Source organism: Cryptomeria japonica, chromosome 2 (genome assembly GCF_030272615.1).
Source record: "Cryptomeria japonica chromosome 2, Sugi_1.0, whole genome shotgun sequence".
Lineage (NCBI taxonomy): Eukaryota > Viridiplantae > Streptophyta > Pinopsida > Cupressales > Cupressaceae > Cryptomeria > Cryptomeria japonica.
In genome coordinates, this window is record NC_081406.1 from 674,045,612 (window position 1) to 674,067,870 (window position 22,259).

Sequence of the window (22,259 nt, forward strand, 5' to 3'; positions counted from 1 at the left end):
TTTGATTATAGGACCATAATGATCAACCCTTTGTTTGCAAAATTATTTGGTAGTATGGTGAAAACAAAACCCAACAAATGGGTACATGAAAAAGAAAGATGAGCAAAAGGTCAAACAAGTTTTACGCCTAAGCACTCCATGGTTGATGACAAAATCACTTTGAGGCACATCATTGAAAAAAATGGGAAGAAAGAGAGATGTTTTTTGTCGTTTTGTTGACTTTAAAAAGGATTTTGACATAGTCCTCAAGGATAAGCTATGGTGTAGAATAGAAGAACTTGGGATTCTTTTGCATTTAAGAGCAACTACCCATAGACTTTACGAAGAAGTAAAAGTCAAAATCAGAACTTTGACAAGCATTTTAGACAGTTTTAAGAGTGATATGGGGGTCAAAGAAGGGAGTCTCCAATCCCATACACTCTTCTGTGTATATATTGACAAATTTGAAGATTAGTTGAATTGGGGAGGGGGAAATAGTGTTCGTTTGAGAGAGTTTGTGATAAAACTTCTCTTATATGCATATGACCTCATTTTGATTGCTTAATTGGCTCATGAGTTGCGATAACACATATATGCCCTTGAATAGTTTGCAAATTAGGGACAACTCCTATAAAAATAATTGCTATGGTGTGTCTCATAAGACATTTAAAAAGAATTGAACAAATGGAAGTAGGTAGATGGTCTAATGTTATTTTTAATGACATCACAAGCAAAAGAAAGAAGACATTGCTTGAATGTATGTCTAGTAAATAACCAAGTGACAATGACTTTTATTTTGGATAAGTTATGCAAGCATGTATGGGGTAAAGTTCTAGGTAGAAAGAAGAGTTATTATCTTGATGAGTTCGACCCCACGTGTGATCGCCAACAAAAATCATACATAATGGCTATTATTCCATGGAGAGCCAAGATTCTTATTGCTCAATTAAGAATTAAGCCTTATCAACTCGTTGTGAAATAGGATGGTGGAAAAGACCCAAAGAAACATGACAAGTAAGAGTGTGTATTTTTTGCACTTCCGAGATAGTGGAATAAGAAAACACTTTGTTATGAAATGTGATGCCTTCAAGGAGATAAAAAACAAATATGCCAACAATATGATAATCGTACATTGTCACAATCTATTGCGTGAAGAGACTATCAAGCACTTAGGGATGTTCATTAACTCCTAAAATAGAAAAAGGTTTCAAATGCATAAGTACTTATTTATCCTAGTTCATTCCTAAGACTCTAAGGAGCTTTGATCTCAAAACATATATCTTTCTTCAAAAAATCTTCTATGTAAATTTCTTAATGAATGTATTTTTAATAACGTCCATGAGAACAAACAACCTATGGGACCCACGGGTAGCCACCAAAGCATATCATGTAGATTCCAAAATATTATGCCTACTAAACCTCCCTTTCCTTCTGCATCTTGGATTTTTTACTGTGTATCTTGATTAAGAAATCTACAACTCTTGTTATCCTTTCTTCTTCGAAGAGATTACTCAAGGTGTTTACCTTTAGTGTCTCAATATAGTTGATCCGAATATCCTTATAAGCTGCACATTCCATGATATAATGCCATTTTGTCTCTACCACTCCTTGAGTGTAATATCTACATCTTCTATTTGCCCACTCCTCTATAGGTACCATCTATCTTCCAGTTTCACCTCTAAGTTGATGTGAGTTGGTTCTTATTCGAGCAATTAACATTTTTGCTTTCCATTTTTTATTTCCATACCTATGTAGTTCTTTTGTGTATGGTCATGTGTGGGATTGAAATGTTTGATATAACATTCTTTTTTCCTCCTTAGACATCCTATCCACATGCTTTCTTTGAATTGTTCTTGTACGTACTTTTTTTATTTCTCTATTGTTATTTGGGAAATCTCTTATACTAATATCCCACTTATTCATCCATTTAATTTTTTGCTTCACCCATGTGCTTTTCCTTCTGTCTAGTTTCTCTTCCACTGTTGTTTTTGGCCAACAATATATCTCCATGTTTTCTAGTCTTCTTAGATAACTTAACAACCGAAACATAGACGATGCCTCAATAGGAAAATCCCTCGCCTTTGCGAGGACAATCATGTATGGAATAGATGATTTAATCCTGAGGCTATTTGTGATTACATGTTTTTGTGACCTCTCTCTTTGTCTCCACTTGCTTGTTGGAGTGTTGCTACCCCATACTTTACATTCGTACAATACCACTGGAACTACAAGAAGCCCAAAAAGAGTTTTCTTAGTTTTCTAGTCCCATAATTCAACTCTTCTACATCTATTTTGTAACGAGTATATAGATTTTCATCTCCCTTGAATCCTTTTTGCTCTACATGTTTCCCAGCTGAGTTTCTTGTTGAAGTTAAGACCAAGGTATTTATATTCATTGATCATTTGTATGGTATTGCCTTCAAAAGAAAATTCTCTATGAACCTTCTTTATTTTCAAGGTAAATATCATGACCTTAGTTTTTCTAGTGTTGACTTGCATCCCCATCTCATGGCAAAAATTTTCTAGAGCCTTTAAGTGTTCCTTCAAATCTTGTGTTGTTTTTGCCATTAAAATAAGATCATCAACATATAAAAGCAACTTTATCACATAATTGGTCAAGTGTAATCCGCCACCACCAAATTTGTATATCCATTCCTCTAATTTGTCAATGTACATTTGTAGCATCACAAATTGTCACTGATCCAATTTACACCTCATGTTTGTGCTCCCACTGTAGCTTGTCCTACCCCATACCCTCTCTAGGTCTGATTTGATCCCATTCTCTAGCTTTGAGGTCATGAATACCCATTAGTGGGTCCCATGGTGAGGTACCCTTCCCTCTCGTGCCATATCTTGGTCTTCTTTGTAGAGGAACCGGGGCGTGGAACACCTTGGTTTGGACCATGGCACCCTAAAACACCAAGGTCCCTCTCAACGGGGCCCTAATTTGGATTGGGGCAGGTGCTATATCTCCCAGATGGAAATTGATGCTCATGGCTACACATGACCATTGGAGTTCGGCCTAATCAGTAAATTACCTAGGGAATCTTATATAAAGACATCCTATCAATTCATTTTAGACCTAGAAGACTCCATCCATTACCTATCCCTAATATTAGTGCATCTGTGAATAATCCATCATCAAGCATTTTCAGAGATCTTCAAGGTTGCATATTCATCATTTGACCTTTGTGGAGCAAAGCTACATCAATCTTGTGCAAGCATGTGTGTGTGATTAGGGTTTTTCACGTTCATGTGTTTGTCATGCCATTACATACAACATTTGTGATTACATTCAAAGAGCCTAGTACATTGCCATCAACAATTGCAGATGTGAGGTATACTTATTCAACATTTATTTCAGTATTTTCATCATTTCGTTCAAGGTTGATTCCTAAACCGGGGTTTGACTTAGGTAAACCCCTATCCCCAACATCTTTCCTTTTCTTTTAATGTGTAGGAAACATGTGCGAAGTTGTATTGGGGGGGGGATAGACAGAGTTCACAGGGACAAACGAGTTCAACTTTCGACAGCGAAAAATTTAGAGGACCATGGCAAATTGATACTACTCGGTCTTAAAAAATCAAGCCGAACTTTTGAGAACATATTCTAGACATCTTATTTTGCTCAGATCGAGGTTGGTGGCTTTGTGGGACATCTGTAGCTTACTGTTTCTGTCAAATCACTTCAATTATCACCTATTTTACCCTGACTTCAATAAATTAAATTCAATCCTTGGAAATATGAAGTCAAACCCCAATCCAGGTGAATCTAATAAGAATTATCAACCCTTCCTCAATGGGATTGTTTGTGGTTTTATCATTGAAACCCTAATTTCTAAATTTGCATCATTACAACATCTGAAATAATGGGCAACCTTGCTTGACCCCAATGCCACTTCCAAAGCATTTTGACAATCCTTGTTTGGTTTGGATTTTGGTCTAGACTTGGCCATACAATCTGTGAACAACAATCCTATAATATTATGAAATTTTCAATTCTTCCATTCTACTCCACAATTCGCTTCTAGGTACCATGTCAAAAGCTTTCTTAAAATCAATGAAGTAGCAAAAAACCTCCCCTCCCTGTTTGTCCCAAACCTTCTCAATCAAATGTCAATGTGTGATGTAATGGAATGAAGTAGCAAAAAACCTCCCCTCCCTGTTTGTCCCAAACCTTCTCAATCAAATGTCAGTGTGTGATGTAATGGTCGATGGTAGAATGCTTTGGCCTAAACTCTATTTACCCTTTTGTTCTCTTTCCCTCCTTTTCAAGCCAAGTAATGATTAGTCTTTGTATCATGCTCCCAAAAAGTTTATGAAAAAGAGAATTGATCATTATAATACAATAATTTGAGGGGTTGTCGAAGCCTCCACTTTTGAACAAAGGGATGACAACTTTGTCCAATTTGTTGGAAGCCCATTTTGAATGACCATTTTCTTTGCTGCCTTTAATCTTAGAGAGGTTTGTAGATAAGCTATTCCTTCCTTAATACAAATAACGCTTTTCAATTTAAATATGCATCCGCCTTAAATCACAAAAGTGTGCCACAAAATAAAAGGAAATAAAAAAAAAAACAACCCGAACCGTCCGATGAGTGTTAGAAAAGTGATCGACGGTCACGAGAATCATAACGCAGGGTTTAGCAAACAAAGAAATACCCAGGCGGTTTGTCGTTCTCATTCTGTGTACGCTGCATTTTATGGGCATTTGAGGTTGCGAGTTCGAGTCTCGCCCAAGCTTCCACACGCTGGAGAAGTTAAAGATGTCGTCGATGGCCAAGGTCTGCGTGCTGGTGGGCCTTGGCATAGCGGGGCTTATCATTGTTAGCAGGCAATGGGAGAAGAAGAAGAGACAGAAGAAGAGGAAAGAAGACTTTGGCGCCTTCATCGAACGCCTTGAACTCCTTCCGCCTCCTCAGCCGGCTCCCCCTGTTGCCCGTCACATTCTTACTGACCTCACCTTTGCACTCCAAGACATGTAAGTCCGCCTTCTTCTTCTTTCTTTTTATTGCCGGTATATGCTCCGTGCAATCGACACAGGTTTAATTGTTATCGACGGTTTCATCGCCAGTTTTAGGGCAGTCAGTATAGGATTACTTGTTGTTTAGGGCTTCAACACTGCTGATGAAAATAGAAACATCGATATATTGAGAATTGATACAGCGTTAATTGTTATTTTAGAGGCAGGGATGCTTCTTCATGCAAGGTTACTCTGGTAAGATCATGTACAATCAATATATGGCTAATTGTTATTTTTGGCTTTGTTACCGGCATTATGGCAATCGACACAGCCGTATTTGTCATTTAAGGTTTAACATCAGTGTTACTTATAGCAATGAACAGAGTAATGGAATAACGAATAATAATATTTATATTCCTGCTTTGGCACTGACATTATGGTAAATAGTGTCAATCGATACGGGGTTAATTTTTTTTACACAGATTTTACATATGTGCCATGGTAAATATTATGTGTAATCAATACAGTGTTTATTCTTAAATACGACTTTAACACCAGTACTATTGTGAATACTACTTGAAAAATGAATATGATATGGTAATTGGAAAAGGAATGGTAAATTTGAAAACAAAGGGATGTAATCTAGGAGTGGCCAGAATGAGAGAAGTTATCTACTTCTTTACAACTCTGAAACTGGTATTATGTTAAATGCTCTTTTCAATCAATAAAACTTGTATTGTTTTTAACGGATTTTGCACTTTTATTAATCAATGCAGGGCCAATTATTATTTACTGCTTTAAAACCTATGCTATGGCAAATACTGCGTGCAATCAATACAATATTGGATCAATACAATATTGGTTGTTGTGCAGGCATAATATTTACTAGCTGCAAGAATAAGATAAGTTATATACAGCTTTGGCACTGGTGTTACCGATAAAAATAGAGACATTAATGAGTGATCTTATGTCCCATGCAGCTTGTTTAAGTGCAATTGCTGTTCAAATTTAAGCAGTTGGAGTTTCCCATACAAATTTTTAATTATGGGAAAAGGATAAATTGGGATCTTTTTCTATTTTAGTAAAGCAGCTACTGCTTAAGAATTGAAAATAAGCTTTGCAGAAGGGGAGGTGGGGGCTGGAAATAAGCAGCAACTACCTATTGGGAAAAATGACACGCGGCTCCACAAATTTGTTTCCTTCCTTTGTATTTGCCTCCATTTTTTCTCTAAATTTTACCTTCAAAAATTATTATTAATAAATCCATTTAAAATTGAGCAGTGGCTGCTAACCAAAATAAGCTACACAGCTGCATGGGGACCTATCCTAAGGAATGCAAAATTTGAAATCTAAGTCTTAATTTCTAGGGTATGTGACAATAGAAACTTTTAACAGTTTTAAGTTTTAACGTCGCTATAATAGATTAAAAATTTAAAATAGAGGTAGCAATGGAAGGAGAATAATAAATTTAAAAGCTGAGGGATAATATTGAGGAGTTGCAACCGGGACTTTTTTTTTATAACTTTTATGCTGGTATACCGATTAATGGAAGTCCTGTCCACTGGGATGGGTTGACTCTTTGAGAGGAGGCATGGCTTGTTTCAAGCCCCAATGGATGGCGAACCTCTTAATTACTAGAGCAAAAGCTTGACCTAATTAATTAGAAGGAAAGATCCATTGTTAATACTTAATGACTAATAAGTTTGATAAATATGCGATAATACTTATGATCTAATTAATTAGAAGGAAAGATCCATTGTTAATACTTAATGACTAATAAGTTTGATAAATATGCGATAATACTTATGATTGCAAGAATAAGAGATATTGTAGTGGTATCTTATACCAGTATACTGTTCAAAGTAGATGTGGCAATTGAAAAGAAATAGAACTATAGTAAATATAGAAACTGTACATCAGTATGCTAATAAAAATAGAGGTGATAATGTAAAAGGATATTGCGTCTAAAAACACAAGGATAATCTTACGGAGCCAAGGAATATTATAAATAGACATAGTAGTGTAAAAGGAGCAGTCAATTAGAAAACTAATAAGCGACTATATTTAGAATCCACACACCTAAGACATATTGCTGTGCAAGGATATGGAGATTTATTTTTATATTTTTATCTACAACTTCTACATCAATATACCCATTAGAGTCTTATATATGAAATTTGACAACTTGTCCATTGGGCTTTGTTGATTATCCACACACCTAAGACATATTGCTGTGCAAGGATATGGAGATTTATTTTTATATTTTTATCTACAACTTCTACATCAATATACCCATTAGAGTCTTATATATGAAATTTGACAACTTGTCCATTGGGCTTTGTTGATTGGCTGAACAGGGGTTACTAAATTCGGGATCCAATGAGCCAAGAGCCCCATAATTAAGCAGTATTGTAGAAGTAGAAATTTTTTTGATGTAATTTTAGGGATCGATTAAGGGGTCCCACCTTTACTATATCAAAAACAAAAGTCTACATGTAATTGTCAGAACTTACAAAACTTCATATGACTTGTAACGAACAAAACAGAGTACCAGAAAACCTAAGCATGAACTGCATCTACAAACAGACCACTTGATAGATAATATACTACCAACTAGAGCCCTACAGGTTCGACAATAATTCCACATCACCACAAAAGCAAAGAGAACAATGCCACCCGAAACCTCCAACCATGGACAATGGAACTGCATAGGCTCATGAGCACGACCACTTCCAGGTGCTACCATCTTCCACCATGGCGAGACATGACTAAACACACCATTACCAGAAACCAGAGTAAATTTCAATCTAGATGTAAATTCACCTGAAACAGGCACTGCACCATGGACCTTCAATTCTTTAATTATCTCTGTTCTTCACGTTACCCTATGAAAGATGCCAAATGCTAATTGGAACAATCTGATATGTTTTTCTGAGTGTGATTTCTTTGACCTGCGGTTGGAATTTTGGTTTTTTAATGCAGTTTGAGGTTTTGAGGATAACTTGCATGTTATTGACTTTTGGAATTTGACAATGCAAAATGAATAACAAATGCAATACATAAAATAATTGACTGAAAATGAATCTCAGACTTCTGATTTTATTTATCAGCAATGAACAAATGAAAATAAATGATTATTTTCAACAACCCAAGCCAATAATGGCCTACCAGGAGTCCAGTGTTGGGATTGAAGGTGATTTATTTGCCTGAACAGGTGGAAAGATTGAATGAAGTATATCCAGCTGCAACAAATGGCTCCAATGAGCTTTATTCACCTACTGAATAATTATCTAAAACAAATTTGTGAAGAAATCCTGATTCCAATGGAATTCCTGAACTTCCCCCAGGAGAGACTCCAATTTGGTGTGCTTTCTACCCACTGATTTGCTCCTGTAGCTCCAGTATGAACTAATTTCACCAAATAACCATTGGAATTCTTCTTATTAGATGCTAACAATGAAATTTGAACTACTGCTGTAAAATCCCTTATTTTATTTTATTGAAAACTCCAGGCAAGATTTGGTGGTACGACTAGCTTGGGAAAGGTACAATCTGCTGTTTGGGGTTACAAACTTGCTGGGAATTGAGAACTCTCTGATGTGCTCTGAAATTTATTCCCCTGTGAAGCTGAATTTCTCTGATGTGCTCTGAAATTTGACCCGAATGACCTGAAAAGAGCCTCCAATGAAGATCAATATGCTGATAGGTGGAAGGGTTTTCGTCCTACATCTACAATTTGAAGGTTTTCGTCTTCAAATCTGCTCCAGAATTCTGCCAATTTGCTGCAGACCTGCTGAAATTAAAGGATTCTCCAAAAATTCACAAAACATAGTCTACAAATGAACTCCCAAATGCTCTTTTAACATTCCTCGAACCCTAATTCGAATTTGGGGTTAGGGTTGGGCTTTTGGCATCATAAAACATGCGAAAATGTTTCTTTTTATTAAAAAAAAACTTCCCCTAAGTGGTTTGACCCATTGAGGGTCTAATTCCTCATTAAAAGTGGCCATATTATTATGTTATAACCTTTAAGTTATAATTTCTAGGGAAATGTGCCAAGGGGCCATTTTATAATTCATCATTAACTTTTATTAATCTCCTTTTTAATAAAATTACTTTATAATTTTTCTAATTATAGAAAAAGTAACTTTGAATTATTATAAAGTCTATGTAACTTAAGCTCACAAGGCCAAAAAGTGACCAAGTATAGACTCCTCTTGGTAAAGCCAATCATCCCCTAACTTCTGTAATTGCCTGCGGAGATGGCTAACAGGCAAAACTATGCAACTGAGTGATCTCATAGGAAAAATGGGGACATTACACCCTAGTTAACAAACTATTATCCAACATGAGCATCATAAAACCATTGGTCAACTCCAGGGTGTCATTATGGAATGAAATGATCATGTGTCTTATAGCCAAGTGAAGATTCTAGCAGAATTCCTCTATAACCTTACTATCCGCCCTTACCTCATTCAATTCATTCTTCAACTGAGAAATGGAAGTTTCAATCTGAATACTTGAGGGTTGCCTATGCTTTGCACCTAGGATATATCTTGGCTCATCCTAAAAAATATCACCTCTATTTACTATTTCCTCATTATTACCCTTTTAAGGATCTCCAGTGGGCACTCCCTTACTTTCTTATTCACAACAGATTTAGATAGATTCTTGTTAAAAAGTGCAAGAGTCAAAGCATGTCACCAAAAGCATCCTATATTTGTCAAGCCCTCAGGTCCTAGTATAACCTTTACCAACTGCATTAGTACCATTTTATCACAGTTAAAAATCCTCTTTCAATTATTGTTGCAGACAAGTTGTAACAAGCAAGAATTTATATGAAGCATTTAAATATAATGTAACTTACTGAAACGAAAATAGCCGTTAACATGATCAATTACAACTTAGCATGTAAAGGAAGAGATTTTTTTTTTTGAGTTAGCAATATCTGAAAGTAATTACATTGATCTAAATCAAACATAAACGTAAGATAAGAAATTAAATAACATTGCATTAATTGAAAGAGAGAGGGTTTAGAAAGTACATTTCATCTGATGCATTAATACCAGTGAGGAGGGAAAGTATCATCAGGGCGCTTTTCCGCCCAACCACGGACTATCTAGCCCCTCGTGCTATATCCAACTGGATTGGCCCGACCCTTCGCAGGGAGGTAATGGGAAGTGGAACTCAATGCCATCTGAGACTTGGTGTTAGGACCTACACGCATTAGTCGGTCATACACTAAGGGTAACTCCCTACTAGTATGACGCCCTTGACTAGAGGTGTATCTGGTACTAATGATCAGACGATTGCATGCATTACGCAACACCACCTTGGCGAAGGTTTAACACTGCACGCACGAATTAATGCGCTGTCAATGATCATACCCTTTGGCATGGATTTAAGGTCAAATGGGTTCGATTGAACTCATATAGGAACTATGACCATATGTATGTTTAAATTTTCATTTGTTATCAGCTATAGTACACTTAAAGTTATTGTTTATTTCTTCTCATTAAAGATTGCAATGATTTGTGATGGTTCAACTAAATCCCTGGCATGGGAAAATAGGGGGCATAAGAGCTACTAGCTGTACATCCAACTCATAAGTATGGAATATAACCCATGCCTCACATGACTCTGCTGTCCAGGCATCTTGAGAGTAATCTCTCAATGGTGATGCTATTTGCGTCGAAGTACAACCTCCCCTTCTACCAACTACCTTCCTAGTGTTGATGTATGTAGCGTCTATTGAATCCTTCAGACCGACATAAATGCCTAGTGGCCTATTGGCCTTAGACATTTATGTTCTCCGATTTAAATCTCATGCTCTTTGCGATTTCTTATGTTCTTAGTTTAGCGGCTTTATGAAAACCGGTGGCAAATGTATATTAACTAATTATAACTACCACCTTGGGAGACGTGTTAGTTAACATTGGTTAATCCCTTGAGAAGACATGTTGATTAAAGATGAATCGACTTGTGTATAAGTCGTGTTGCTTGGCGCCGCCCTTGAATGGGTATATAGACCCGTTCCTTCACTCTTCCAAGGGATCGTATTAGAAGACACAAGCGAATCGAATCATCTAATAACTACAACAGTTCGTATTATTACTTCAGCAGTTCATTCATTGTTATCTACAACATATCGTGTATCCTCCTTCAGCAATTCGTGTATTACCACCTGCACATTGGATTCTCCATCAACAAATTGACTCTTACATTAAAGCAGATTGAACCTATGTCATTCTTTAGAAGTCTGAACCGCATTTATTAATAATCCAGTTTCACAATGTGAAGCATTATTTGTGAAGGCATATTATTGTTTTTGTCTGTCCAATTTTATCACCTATTTAACATGGTATCAGAGCAGGCTTAAGGAAAGATCAAATCAGATTTATAGAAGCAAGGTCATCTTCCACTATTGTCTTCAAGTTCGACTACTCCTATCAAATGTCAAGATGGTGAATGGAATTAGAGTTGAAGACAGACTTGAGGAAGCATCAAACTTCGTATCTTGGAAGTTTAGAATTATGCTTGCCTTGGGTGAAAACGAATTAGATGAATTCGTGAAGAAAGCCATACCGGAACCAACCAAAGAGGTTGAGAAGCTTCAATGGAAGAGAAAGAACCACAAAGCAATGAAGATGTTGGTTGACTCAATGAAAGATCACATTGTGCTAATTATTTCCAAGTTGGAGATGGCATATGACATGTTCAAAGCATTTGAGGAAATGTATGAGATCAACAACACAAGTCGAGCCCTTGCATTAAAGCAACAACTTCACCACATCAAAATGACGAAAGAAGAATCCATCACCTCATACTTCATGAAGATTACTGAATTGAGAGATCAACTTTGTACCATTGGACACACTATAGAGGGCAAAGAGTTAACCATGTTGGCACTCAATGGTCTCCCTTCATCTTGGGAATCATTTATTCAAGGGATAAGCGCAAGATCAAAACTTCCTAAGTTTGATTGATTGAAGATAGACTGCATTCAAGAAGAGTCAAGATTGGTCACAAGAGGCATTGGTCAAAGTTTTACAAATGAAGATATTCACGTTCTTGCCTCTCACTCCTCAAAGAAGAAAGGTAAGAAATGACACTTCAAAAGAAGGAAGGATATTTCAGAAATCCGATGCTTTAGATGTGACAAATATGGTCACTACGCAATGAAATGTCCAACTAGAACTATGCCTCAAGCTTCCATTGCGGATGTTGGTGAGACTCTTCCACAAAAGGATGTAGATGGATTCATATTCTGATTTGAAAGAGAAAAGTTTTATGGTTGAATAATGTTCATGAAATATGTAGTTATTAAGTCATGCAATTACATTATGCGTATTATTTGTGAAACAACATTGTCAACAGATGTTCGCTTACGACAAGTTGCATTTGGATATCTTGTTTTTTAAAATTTCTTCAATTTACTATGAGAAACTTGTCCCTTACATACATGACATCTTTAAAATGACAGCCGCTTTTCAGGTTATAGAGTTTTGAAGTTCTATTTGTGATGAAGAGATTGAAATTTAGGAAGAATATGTAGAGGACTTTAGTGGAGATTCTGAGATTTTGCATTTCCAAATTTTTATAAAACAAGTATTTACCTGCAGAAGTGCAACAATTCACTTGTTAAAGCCATAGAGACATTTGTGCAGATGATGATAGCATCTACGGTTACGAAGTAAGTTGAGACAAGAAGGCTCTTCCAGTGAGAGGGAGTGTACTGCAAGGGGGTTTTGTTCTAAATCTCAGGATGGTCATATTCCTGCCTAGGGCTCGATCTTATGACAGTAGATTCATGGTGGCTTTGGATCTAGCACTTCCAGCCGTATGAGGATCATACCAGATGATGAGAGTCTCCCGAAGCAAGATATCTTCCATGATTGGGACCATGTGAGTCGGGGATGCTTCCGTGACAAAGGGAACAACTAAGAGGATGTGCTTCGATTGATATCCGAGGATCTTGGTCATATTGGTTCAGAGGGAGTGGACCATGTCAAGATGGTTTCTCTAGTGATCAAGTATCACTATGTTAGAGACATGGTGGAAAGGAATGCTATTCAGTTGAGATACATTAGTATTGATGAGCAAACGACAAACATTCTCACCAAGCCCCTCTCTCGAATAAAGTTTGTGTACTTTCGAGGTAAGCTCGGTATGGTGGAGAATGAAGTCCTAGCTGAGATTGAGTCTCAGCTTCATTGATTTGTTTATATATATACTAATGTATTCTTATCTTCAAAAGATGTTTAAAGTGTAAACTCTTGTTAATGCATTTCTCCTTGAGAGAGGCTTGAGGTGTAAGCCCTTATCTCCAACCTCTGATATGGTTCATGGTGGATGTCGTGTGTGACGCCATGACAACACCACGTGAGAGAGCCCGTGGTGATCTTCTTGTACTTGTGTGTTTACCCTCTGGATGAGCCATGGTGAATATCATTGCGAGGTGACGATCTCACAATGATGAACACTTGTGCATCTTACCATCATTGTAAGGTGACGATCTCACAATAGTGGTTGATATCTATGGATAAGCCATAATGGTGGATATCACGTGAGGTGATATCTATGGATAAGCCATGATGGTTGATATCTATGGATAAGCCATGATGGTTGATATCACGATGAGATGATATCTTTCCTTTCCACATATGGAAGTAGCCATTGTGGTCAAACATCACAATGAGGTGACGTGACTTATAAACATCTAGAAGGATTCCTCCCTAGCTAAGAGGGAGTGTTGATGTATGTAGTGTTTGTTAGATCCTTCAGACCGACATAAATGCCTAGTGGCCTATCGGCCTTAGACATTTATGTTCTCCGATTTAAATCTCACGCTCTTGGTGATTTCTTATGTTCTTAGTTTAGCAACTTTATGAAAACCGGTTGCAAATGTATATTAACTAATTATAACTACCACCTTGGGAGACGTGTTAGTTAACATTGGTTAATCCCTTGAGAAGACGTGTTAATTAAAGATGAACTGACTTGTGTATAAGTCGTGTTGCTTGGCACCACCCTTAAATGGATATATAGACCCGTTCCTTCACTCTTCCAAAGGATTGTATTAGAAGACACAAGCAAATCGAATCATCTAATAACTACAGCAGTTCGTGTTATTACTTCAGCAGTTCATTCATTGTTTTCTACAGCATATTGTGTATCCTCCTTCAGCAATTCGTGTATTACCATCTGCACATTGGATTCTTCATCAGCAAATTGAATCTTACATTAAGGCAGACTGAACCTGTGTCATTCTTTCGAAGTCTGAACCACATTTATTAATAATCCAGTTTCACACAGTGAAGCATTATTTGTGAAGACATATTATTGTTTTTGTCTGTCCAATCTGATCACCAATTTAACACCTAGGCTAGGGTATTAGTTTATTTTATAGCCTTGAGATGATAATCTCAATTAGATAGGTTGTCTGTTGCTGCTGTTTGATATTATATCAGACTTAGACAAATCTGAAAATGCTCATTCAAGAGATAAGAAATCTTCTTATTTCAAGTCTAAGAAAGAGCACCCTCTCTAATGTGAGAGGTATGGTTTGGAAACCTTACTGGTTATCTCTTCTAATATGCAGTTATAAACCATACTGAAATACACTTACAGGGGTATGTTTGAGTTTATATACAAGTATACACAAATATATATACATTCACATATATGTTGAGTATTATCAGTTGCTTCATCTAGCTAATTACCAGTAATAAGCATACTGATATACACTTACCAGTATATGTTAATGCACGTAGACAGGTATACACAAATATAAATTACCTTCACATACATGTTAAGTATTGTCAGTTGTTTAAATTCTCTTAGACATCAAAAGACTGCTAATGCAGTATTGGGTTTTAAGCAGTGAAATAATTCCTCAACAAGTATAAAAGTATGTAATGAATAGAAATTAATTTTGAAAACTCAAATAGTTCCAGCAACCCACTAGTTCATAATGATACATAGATTTTGGTAGTGGAAAAGGTCTGCAACAGCAAACTACCTGAACATGAAGTATGCTTTATTTAAATTGAAGAATCATAACAGCTGAAAAATTAAAACACCCTAACTGGTATGATTTTTCAACGGTATTTCAACAATATAGAAATTCTCGGCATATCATTATATATGAAATCAAGAGACATATATATATATATATGTATATACACAAAAATATATGAATATATATTACTTAAGCGTACACACAGGGAAACTGGTTCGACAACTTACAAACCCTCCTTAAATTCCCAAGCAGTAATAAAACTGGTTTTATACAGAATATTGCAAAAATAGTACGTATTTCATTTTAAGACCAAAACAGTATTAAAACTGGTTTTATACAGAATGTAGCAGATGCAGTATGTATAACCTTTAAAACTGTAGAATGGTTTAGCTCAAAATAATTCCCAAAGTACATCTCTATACTTGTTTCAGTTTTTCATACTTTATAATAACCCGATATATCATGGGGTTTTTAGAAATCTTAAAACAAATTGCACATAACCGATATATCTCTGGTTTTTTAAACATAACACTATAATTCAAAGCCTAAGAGACAATGAATGGAATGCAGAACAAAATCGTAGGGTTTGCCCAGAATACATGACCTGAATGAGGAAGAAAAACGTCTGAAATGAATTCTTGCAACCTTTCTCTTGTCAAACCCTCTGCTCTTGAATATGTAGAGCAGTAACTGGAAAACCGTGGCAAGAAGATGAGAATTGCAGAGCCAAAGATGATAAAACGCAGAGCAGAAACCTTTCTATTTTTCGGGACAAAAGATCAGAATGAATCGTTTTCTTTTCATATTCGCTTATGTATTCACAAAAACATGTTTTCATCCTCCTTTCGCCCTAATACCGGGCTGAATTCAAAACCCACCCCCAAGAGTCACGCAAAAAGCATTACATTTTCTTCACGTTATTTTCCCGTCTCAAGCTTCCTGGGGAAGGTTTGACATATCATGCCAAATGAATGTTCTCGACTACCAAAATGTCCGCTCAAAATATTTTCCTTCATCTCGATAATATAATGAAGTGTTTGGTCAAAGGGGTTGAGCTTAACTGGTTAAAACATTGGGTTCTCACTGTGGAGACCCAATTTCAATTCCCAATAGGGACATATGAAGTGGAATTCTAAGTTGTGACTCTTGGCCTTCCATAGGATGGAGAAGGTCTTGGGATCAATCTAATCAAACATAATAATAATAATAATTCAAAGATATGTAATGGGGATGGGGCCCCCTACTGTGTCCCCACTGGTTCATAGCTCCAGTCAAAAGCTATTCAGGCTTCGGCCAATTACCGAAAATAAATAAATATAATAAAGTGTTTGAAATATATATTAATTTCCTTCATTCACTTGCCCGATAAAATTATATCTTGCTCATAAAATAATAGTGGTGTATATGAGCATAGTGCTAAGAATAGGGTGCTTTAATTGTTTAATATCCTTATTATTTTAAGTCACTAATACTTTAGCGACAATTAGGAAGTGTTTCTTATTTATTATTTTTTAAAAATAAATAATAAGGTTTTTTCCATTCCTTTTATTTTTAAGGTTACTTAACCTTTCAATAATTTTGCATAATATATTCATATATTTACATATATGAATATATACGCCTTGGGTAGGCATGCCTATGAGGGCACGTATACTGTCGGGTATACGTACTCTCATATCCATGCTATTTATGTGTGATTACTCATGAGCTTCCGAGGCATTTAAAATAATAATTAATTAAACAATTAATTAAAAATTCCTTAAAATGATAATAACAAGTTACCTCGAAACGCAAACATAACCTAGGGTTATGAACCCTAAAATCCTTGCACGGGCCATCTAAGGTTACTTGACGTGACGACTGACAAGGTTTGACAAGGTCACTGAAAAGTCTACTTGGCTCAGGTTAGGGTTCTAGACGGCATAGAGTTCTTTCTTTCCTTTACCTCCCGACCTGATGATACTTTCCCTCCCTTCGCGGAGGACAACGATCTCCTACACACACTTGGCCAATTAAATTAGTTAGATCCAAAATCTTGTCCTGTTCGGACATTTCATAATTCATTGACAAAGGTAAGACATCATGTCACAATGTTAACTATCAATTCATCAAATCATCATTATAAGCATAGTTGACATCATTCAAATAAGCCTGAACATCTTAACATATTCATTCAATTTAAAACATGAAACAGTAGGCACATTCATTCCATTTAAACATGAAAACTAGTGCATGTTAAACATCTTGCAAGTATAGCATAAATGCACCAGGGAAAACATGTATCATGGCGTAAACAGTCCAAATTAACAACTAGGGCACAAGTGGGATGTGTTGTGACCACATCACACATCACCCCATCAAGATGGGGACCCCCCTTTTTTTAGGATTTTGCCTTCTCTAGGAGTAGTCTCTCTATGCTCTTTTCTAGTGAATGGAGTGGAGTAGGTCATCAAGCGTTGCAAGAATGATTCATAGATGAAGGACTTGAGGATTGAACAAACCAAGCAAAGTCAGGTGAAAGAGCTAAGTGGAGCTATTCATAAGGTTGCGTACCTGGTCCTAACTTGAGAGCGAAATTTTTTCACCAAGTTGCGTACCTTTCGAAGGTCCTAAAGCGAATTTTTGAGATCATGTACCTTGCTAAGGTCCTGGAAGGAAAATTTCACCAAGGGCATGTACCTTCCAAAGGTCACAGAGCAAATTTGTTGAATTGATGATGCTTTCATGTGGAAATATTGGAAAACTTAAGGTCAAAACCAACCAAGTGAAAGAAGATGTTGAAGTCATGTACCTTCCAAAGGATCTAGAGCGAAATTTTCATGTACCTTGCTGAGGTCATAGAGCGAATTTCTTCACAAGGACATGTACCTTCCTAAGGGTCCAAAGCGAATTTTTGCCAAGATGTGTACCTTGCAAGGGATCAAGAGCGAATTTATCCAAATGAAGATCGATAGTGAATTTTTTTGAAGTCTTGGAGAGGTTTTAGGGTGAATTTGTTAAAGCATGTACCTTGTTGAGATTTGAGATCAAACTTTCCTAGTAAGTCTTGTACCTTCCGAAGGACATAGCGTGAATTTTTTTATCAAGATTATGTCCTTGGAGAGGTCCTAGAGCAAATTTTTTTATCAAGATTCATGTCCTTGCTAAGGTCCTAGAGTGAAAATTTCACCAAGGTTGTATACCTCCCAAAGGTCCTGGAGCGAATTATGAATTGATGTACCTTAGAGAGGACATAGAGCGAATTTTTATCAAGGTCGTGTACCTTCCGAAGGACATAGAGCGAATTTTTATCAAGGTCATGTACCTTCCGAAGCACATAGAGCGGATTTTTATCAAGGTCATGTACCTTCCGAAGGACATAGAGCGAATTTTTATCAAGGTCATGTACCTTCCGAAGGACATTAGAGCGAATTTTTCTATCAAGATCATGTCCTTGCTAAGGTCCTAGAGTGAATTCTCCAAAGGCAAGCATTTTGGCGCCAAAATTCCATTTAAAATTCGAATTGCTAAAAGGGAGGGCTCTAATATGTTAAGTCGGCTAGCATTAAGGAAGGCAATTTATTATTTTGTTTTTGTCTAAACAAGTTGGCCCTTTACCCAAAAGACACATCCTTTGCCCTAAGCACATATATAAGGAGGATCAAATTAATCATTTTAGCATCAATTCAAAACACAATTCCTCTCTAGCACCGAATCCATCAGCAGCAGGTCAGCGAATTCCATCAGAATATTGGCGAACCTCATCAAGCAATAGCGAATTTCATCAGCATAAAAGGCGAATTTCATCATTAGACATGTAGGTCTGATCTTTTGAAGCAGGAGAATTCATCAGTTAAGCATCAAAAAGCAGCGAATTTGCTCAGCAAAGAAGCCTATCAGATAGCGAATTCATCTTGAAACAGCCCAGATTTGCCTTTAGTTGTTAGAATTGCATTCCAAACAGTGAATTCATTAATTAATATCAGTCCTTTGATTGAAAGGAAATCATCAAAATCAGAGGTAAGGACTGCATTTAAAATAAAAAATCAGGTCTGATTAGAGGCAGAAAATCATAATTCATTCAAGTTAGGATGCATGTATAGAGTTAGATCAGTCTTATTAAGCATTTGATTAGAATCATTAGAGTGTAGGACTGGTTTAAATCAGTATTTCATCTTCATTCTAAGGTTTTGCAAGCCTGAAGTCAATAATTTCATAACCTTGTCGAGACCCTAACTTGAACATCTTTAATAGGTGAATGATGGCAGCGCCCAAGGCAAGTGGATCTACCTCCCAACAGGCTCTCATCAAAGAAGATCAAAAGAATGATGACTTAGAGGCTCAAATCACATCCCGGTGGAGCAACATTGGAGGTACAAACCTTGGGAACTTCAATGTGAAGAAGTTTCGTGAGGCACCATATATTGGCAAATCATCACCTATAGCCAAGAGGATAATAGAAAGCGGCATCATCAAGGCAGCCGGCTTCCCTCATGCAGATAGATGTCATGAACTAATGATTGAGTGTGCCAAACACTATGATTCACACTCAAGGAGAATTGTGGCAGAGGATGGAACCATTCTTGCTTACCTATCAGAAACAGCTATAAGTGAAGCTTTCCACCTACCGGAACAAAGGGACATGATCTATAGAAGCTTGGAAGGAGCTAAATCAATTTATGAAGATGATCCTGATGCATGCCTAGCAATCATCAATAGGGATTGGTTGCAAAAGAGTAGACCTCGCCTGATAAGATACCTAATGGGCCACACCGAATTGACTTCAAAGAAGAATTCAGGGATTTGATCACCATGCTTAGCCGAGTTCTAGGTGCTTCTCAAGCCTTTTGTTTTGATAAATGGATGTTCTTCATACAAATAATCATCCAAGGGAAAGGAATGATCAATTGGGCAAGAATCATTAGTAATAGCCTAGATGTACAACTGAGAAGGTTAGTTCCCACCAAGTCATTCTACATGAGCTCATATGTCATATATTCTCTAGCAAGGAATTATGAATATGCGGGACTACCACAGAGGCAGAGTTGAAAGGAGGCCCGAAGAGATAAGGGTTTCTGATTCCTATGAAATATTGCATCACCAACCTAAGCAGCACTATAGAACGATCAATGATACTTTCACTATGCACATCACTAGGACTCTACAAGGTGGAATCCATCAGAGATTGTCTCTGGAGGCACAAGCACTTATCAAACAATATGGTGCATGATTCATTCAATTTCCCAAATTCACATACATAAGGATCCAAGGATGTCCTTCTCCTCCTTATATGTTGTCATGCCCCCATTCAAGACCTAAGGTTAATAAGATTCAATATATGATTGAATAAGTTTTAATTAAAGATTTGAACTTATTATTAGAAGAACAATACACGATATCAAAGAACCATTGAGATCCTTACCAGTCCATCATCCATATTCTAACCAGTCCTTCTCCTCCTTATATGTTGTCATGTCCCCATTCAAGACCTAAGTTTAATAAGATTCAATATATGATTGAATAAGTTTTAATTAAAGATTTAAACTTATTATTAAAAGAACAATACACAATATCAAAGAACCATTGAGATCCTTACCAGTCCATCATCCATATTCTAAAGATCAAACGGATAATTCTCATCGTAACCATATCGGCAATAATAATGAACGACTAATTGCAATAATAGTCCCCGTTTATATTTGGATAAGAATCGATTACAATACCCTAACATGTTACCGTCTTGGAGAAACACAATGATTAGTAAGTCAACAATGGTTACCATAACTATTAATTTAATAAGGAAATACATAATTGTTACCATTACAAGTCTTAACGATGTCCCAAGGGATGCGACTAATAGTTGTATAAAGAAAAGTATTAAGGGACACGGGACATGTCTCTTACCAAGGGGCTCATCATTCCAAACACATTATATAAGAAGGCGGACCCCTTCACTCATTCGGATCATAAGAAAAATAAAAATAAAATATTACCTCTTCTCTTCCCATCCTTTGGATACGCTCTGTTTCGAGTCAATAGCCTATCGGCTTTATTGGTGCAAGTACACATAGTATATATTATAGGCGGCATCTAAGGGATCATACACTCTTGATTGTGCATCAGATAGAGCATCCATTGAAGTGCAAGTATTTATTGATAACTAGACACTGCGCTAATCGCTTCAAGCAAGTACGTTCCATTTCTTAATTTCATTGATATACCAGATACCGTAGCATTGCTATAAGCAAAGGACATTGATTACATGTTTCCATTATAAATCGGAGATAGAAATGAGGGAATAAGAAAAATAAGACAATCGTTTTTCCAACAAGCAAATCATATACGAATCAGAATACACTCATGAGAATTATCGGGTAACTTATTCACTCTTATTAAGCAACCAGCCCTTGGCTTTGGACATATATTTTCCAGTGATAAATATTAGAAATAGCACCTTTGGAATTACTATAGTTCACAAGTTAAATCCAGCAAGCATCCGTTTCTGAAGTTCATATGTAATTGCTACTGCTATATAATCATACATATCAGACAAGCATTCATATATAGACTGAGGGTCTGAATTGACCAATACAAAGTATATTACATATTGATATAGCCAAATCAGTCATAACAATCACAATATTGATATAAGCGATATTAATGAGATCATTGCATACTTCAAGACTCTAATCAGAACAGCAAACCTGCATCATTGCTATAAGCGATTGAGGAAAGAGAACACAGCACATTGACATTGATATATCAGGAAAGGCTACAAGGAGTTGAGAGGTTACTTGCGGCATAATATGCATTGTCATATCAGAGATAGCGGAGTAAACTCCACGCTTTGCAGATCAGAGATCACCCTTGCACAATTATTATAGGTTTTATCAGAGACAGCAGAGATACTCTAGACCATCCTTTTGCATTACACTAAGTACAGATATAGATCAGGATCATTTGGCATACATTTAAGTGTTAAATCAGAGATAATAGTGATATTGATTCTAATATCCTTCTTTTATGAGTGATATCAATCATTTATCACAATCTATCATTCTTAAACAGCATTAATTGTTATTATTCTAAGTGTTAGTGGAGTCTATCTTGAAAGGGAAGTCTCTTGCATTTGAGCTTTAATAGAAAGAAGTCTTTTGCAAGCGATTTACGAGTCAATTGTTTTCTTATTTCCTGAGTATTACCATAAGGGGACATTACAGTGGTATCAGAGCATAATCCTGCGAACCTGTGGAAGAAATAACACTCTAAAGATCAACCATGAAACCTAACCAAAAATTTCAGCATCCAAAGAAAAAG

General features: G+C 36.5%; 1 protein-coding gene across 3 annotated transcripts in view; it reads left to right on the forward strand.

Annotated features, from left to right (window-relative positions):
• Positions 1–4,575: 4,575 nt before the first annotated feature.
• The window catches only part of LOC131060607 (outer envelope protein 64, chloroplastic), a 134,554-nt gene continuing 116,870 nt past the window's right edge, over positions 4,576–22,259 (forward strand). The window contains exon 1 of one of the 3 annotated variants that reach the window (XR_009110398.2): positions 4,576–4,960. Coding sequence is in view for 2 of the 3 variants with exons in the window: in XM_057993908.2 (XP_057849891.1) it covers positions 4,746–4,960 (215 nt within the window). In the remaining variant the exon portion in view is untranslated. The remainder of the gene's footprint in view (positions 4,961–22,259) is intronic. The other 2 variants (XM_057993908.2, XM_057993907.2) reach the window with 2 other exon arrangements.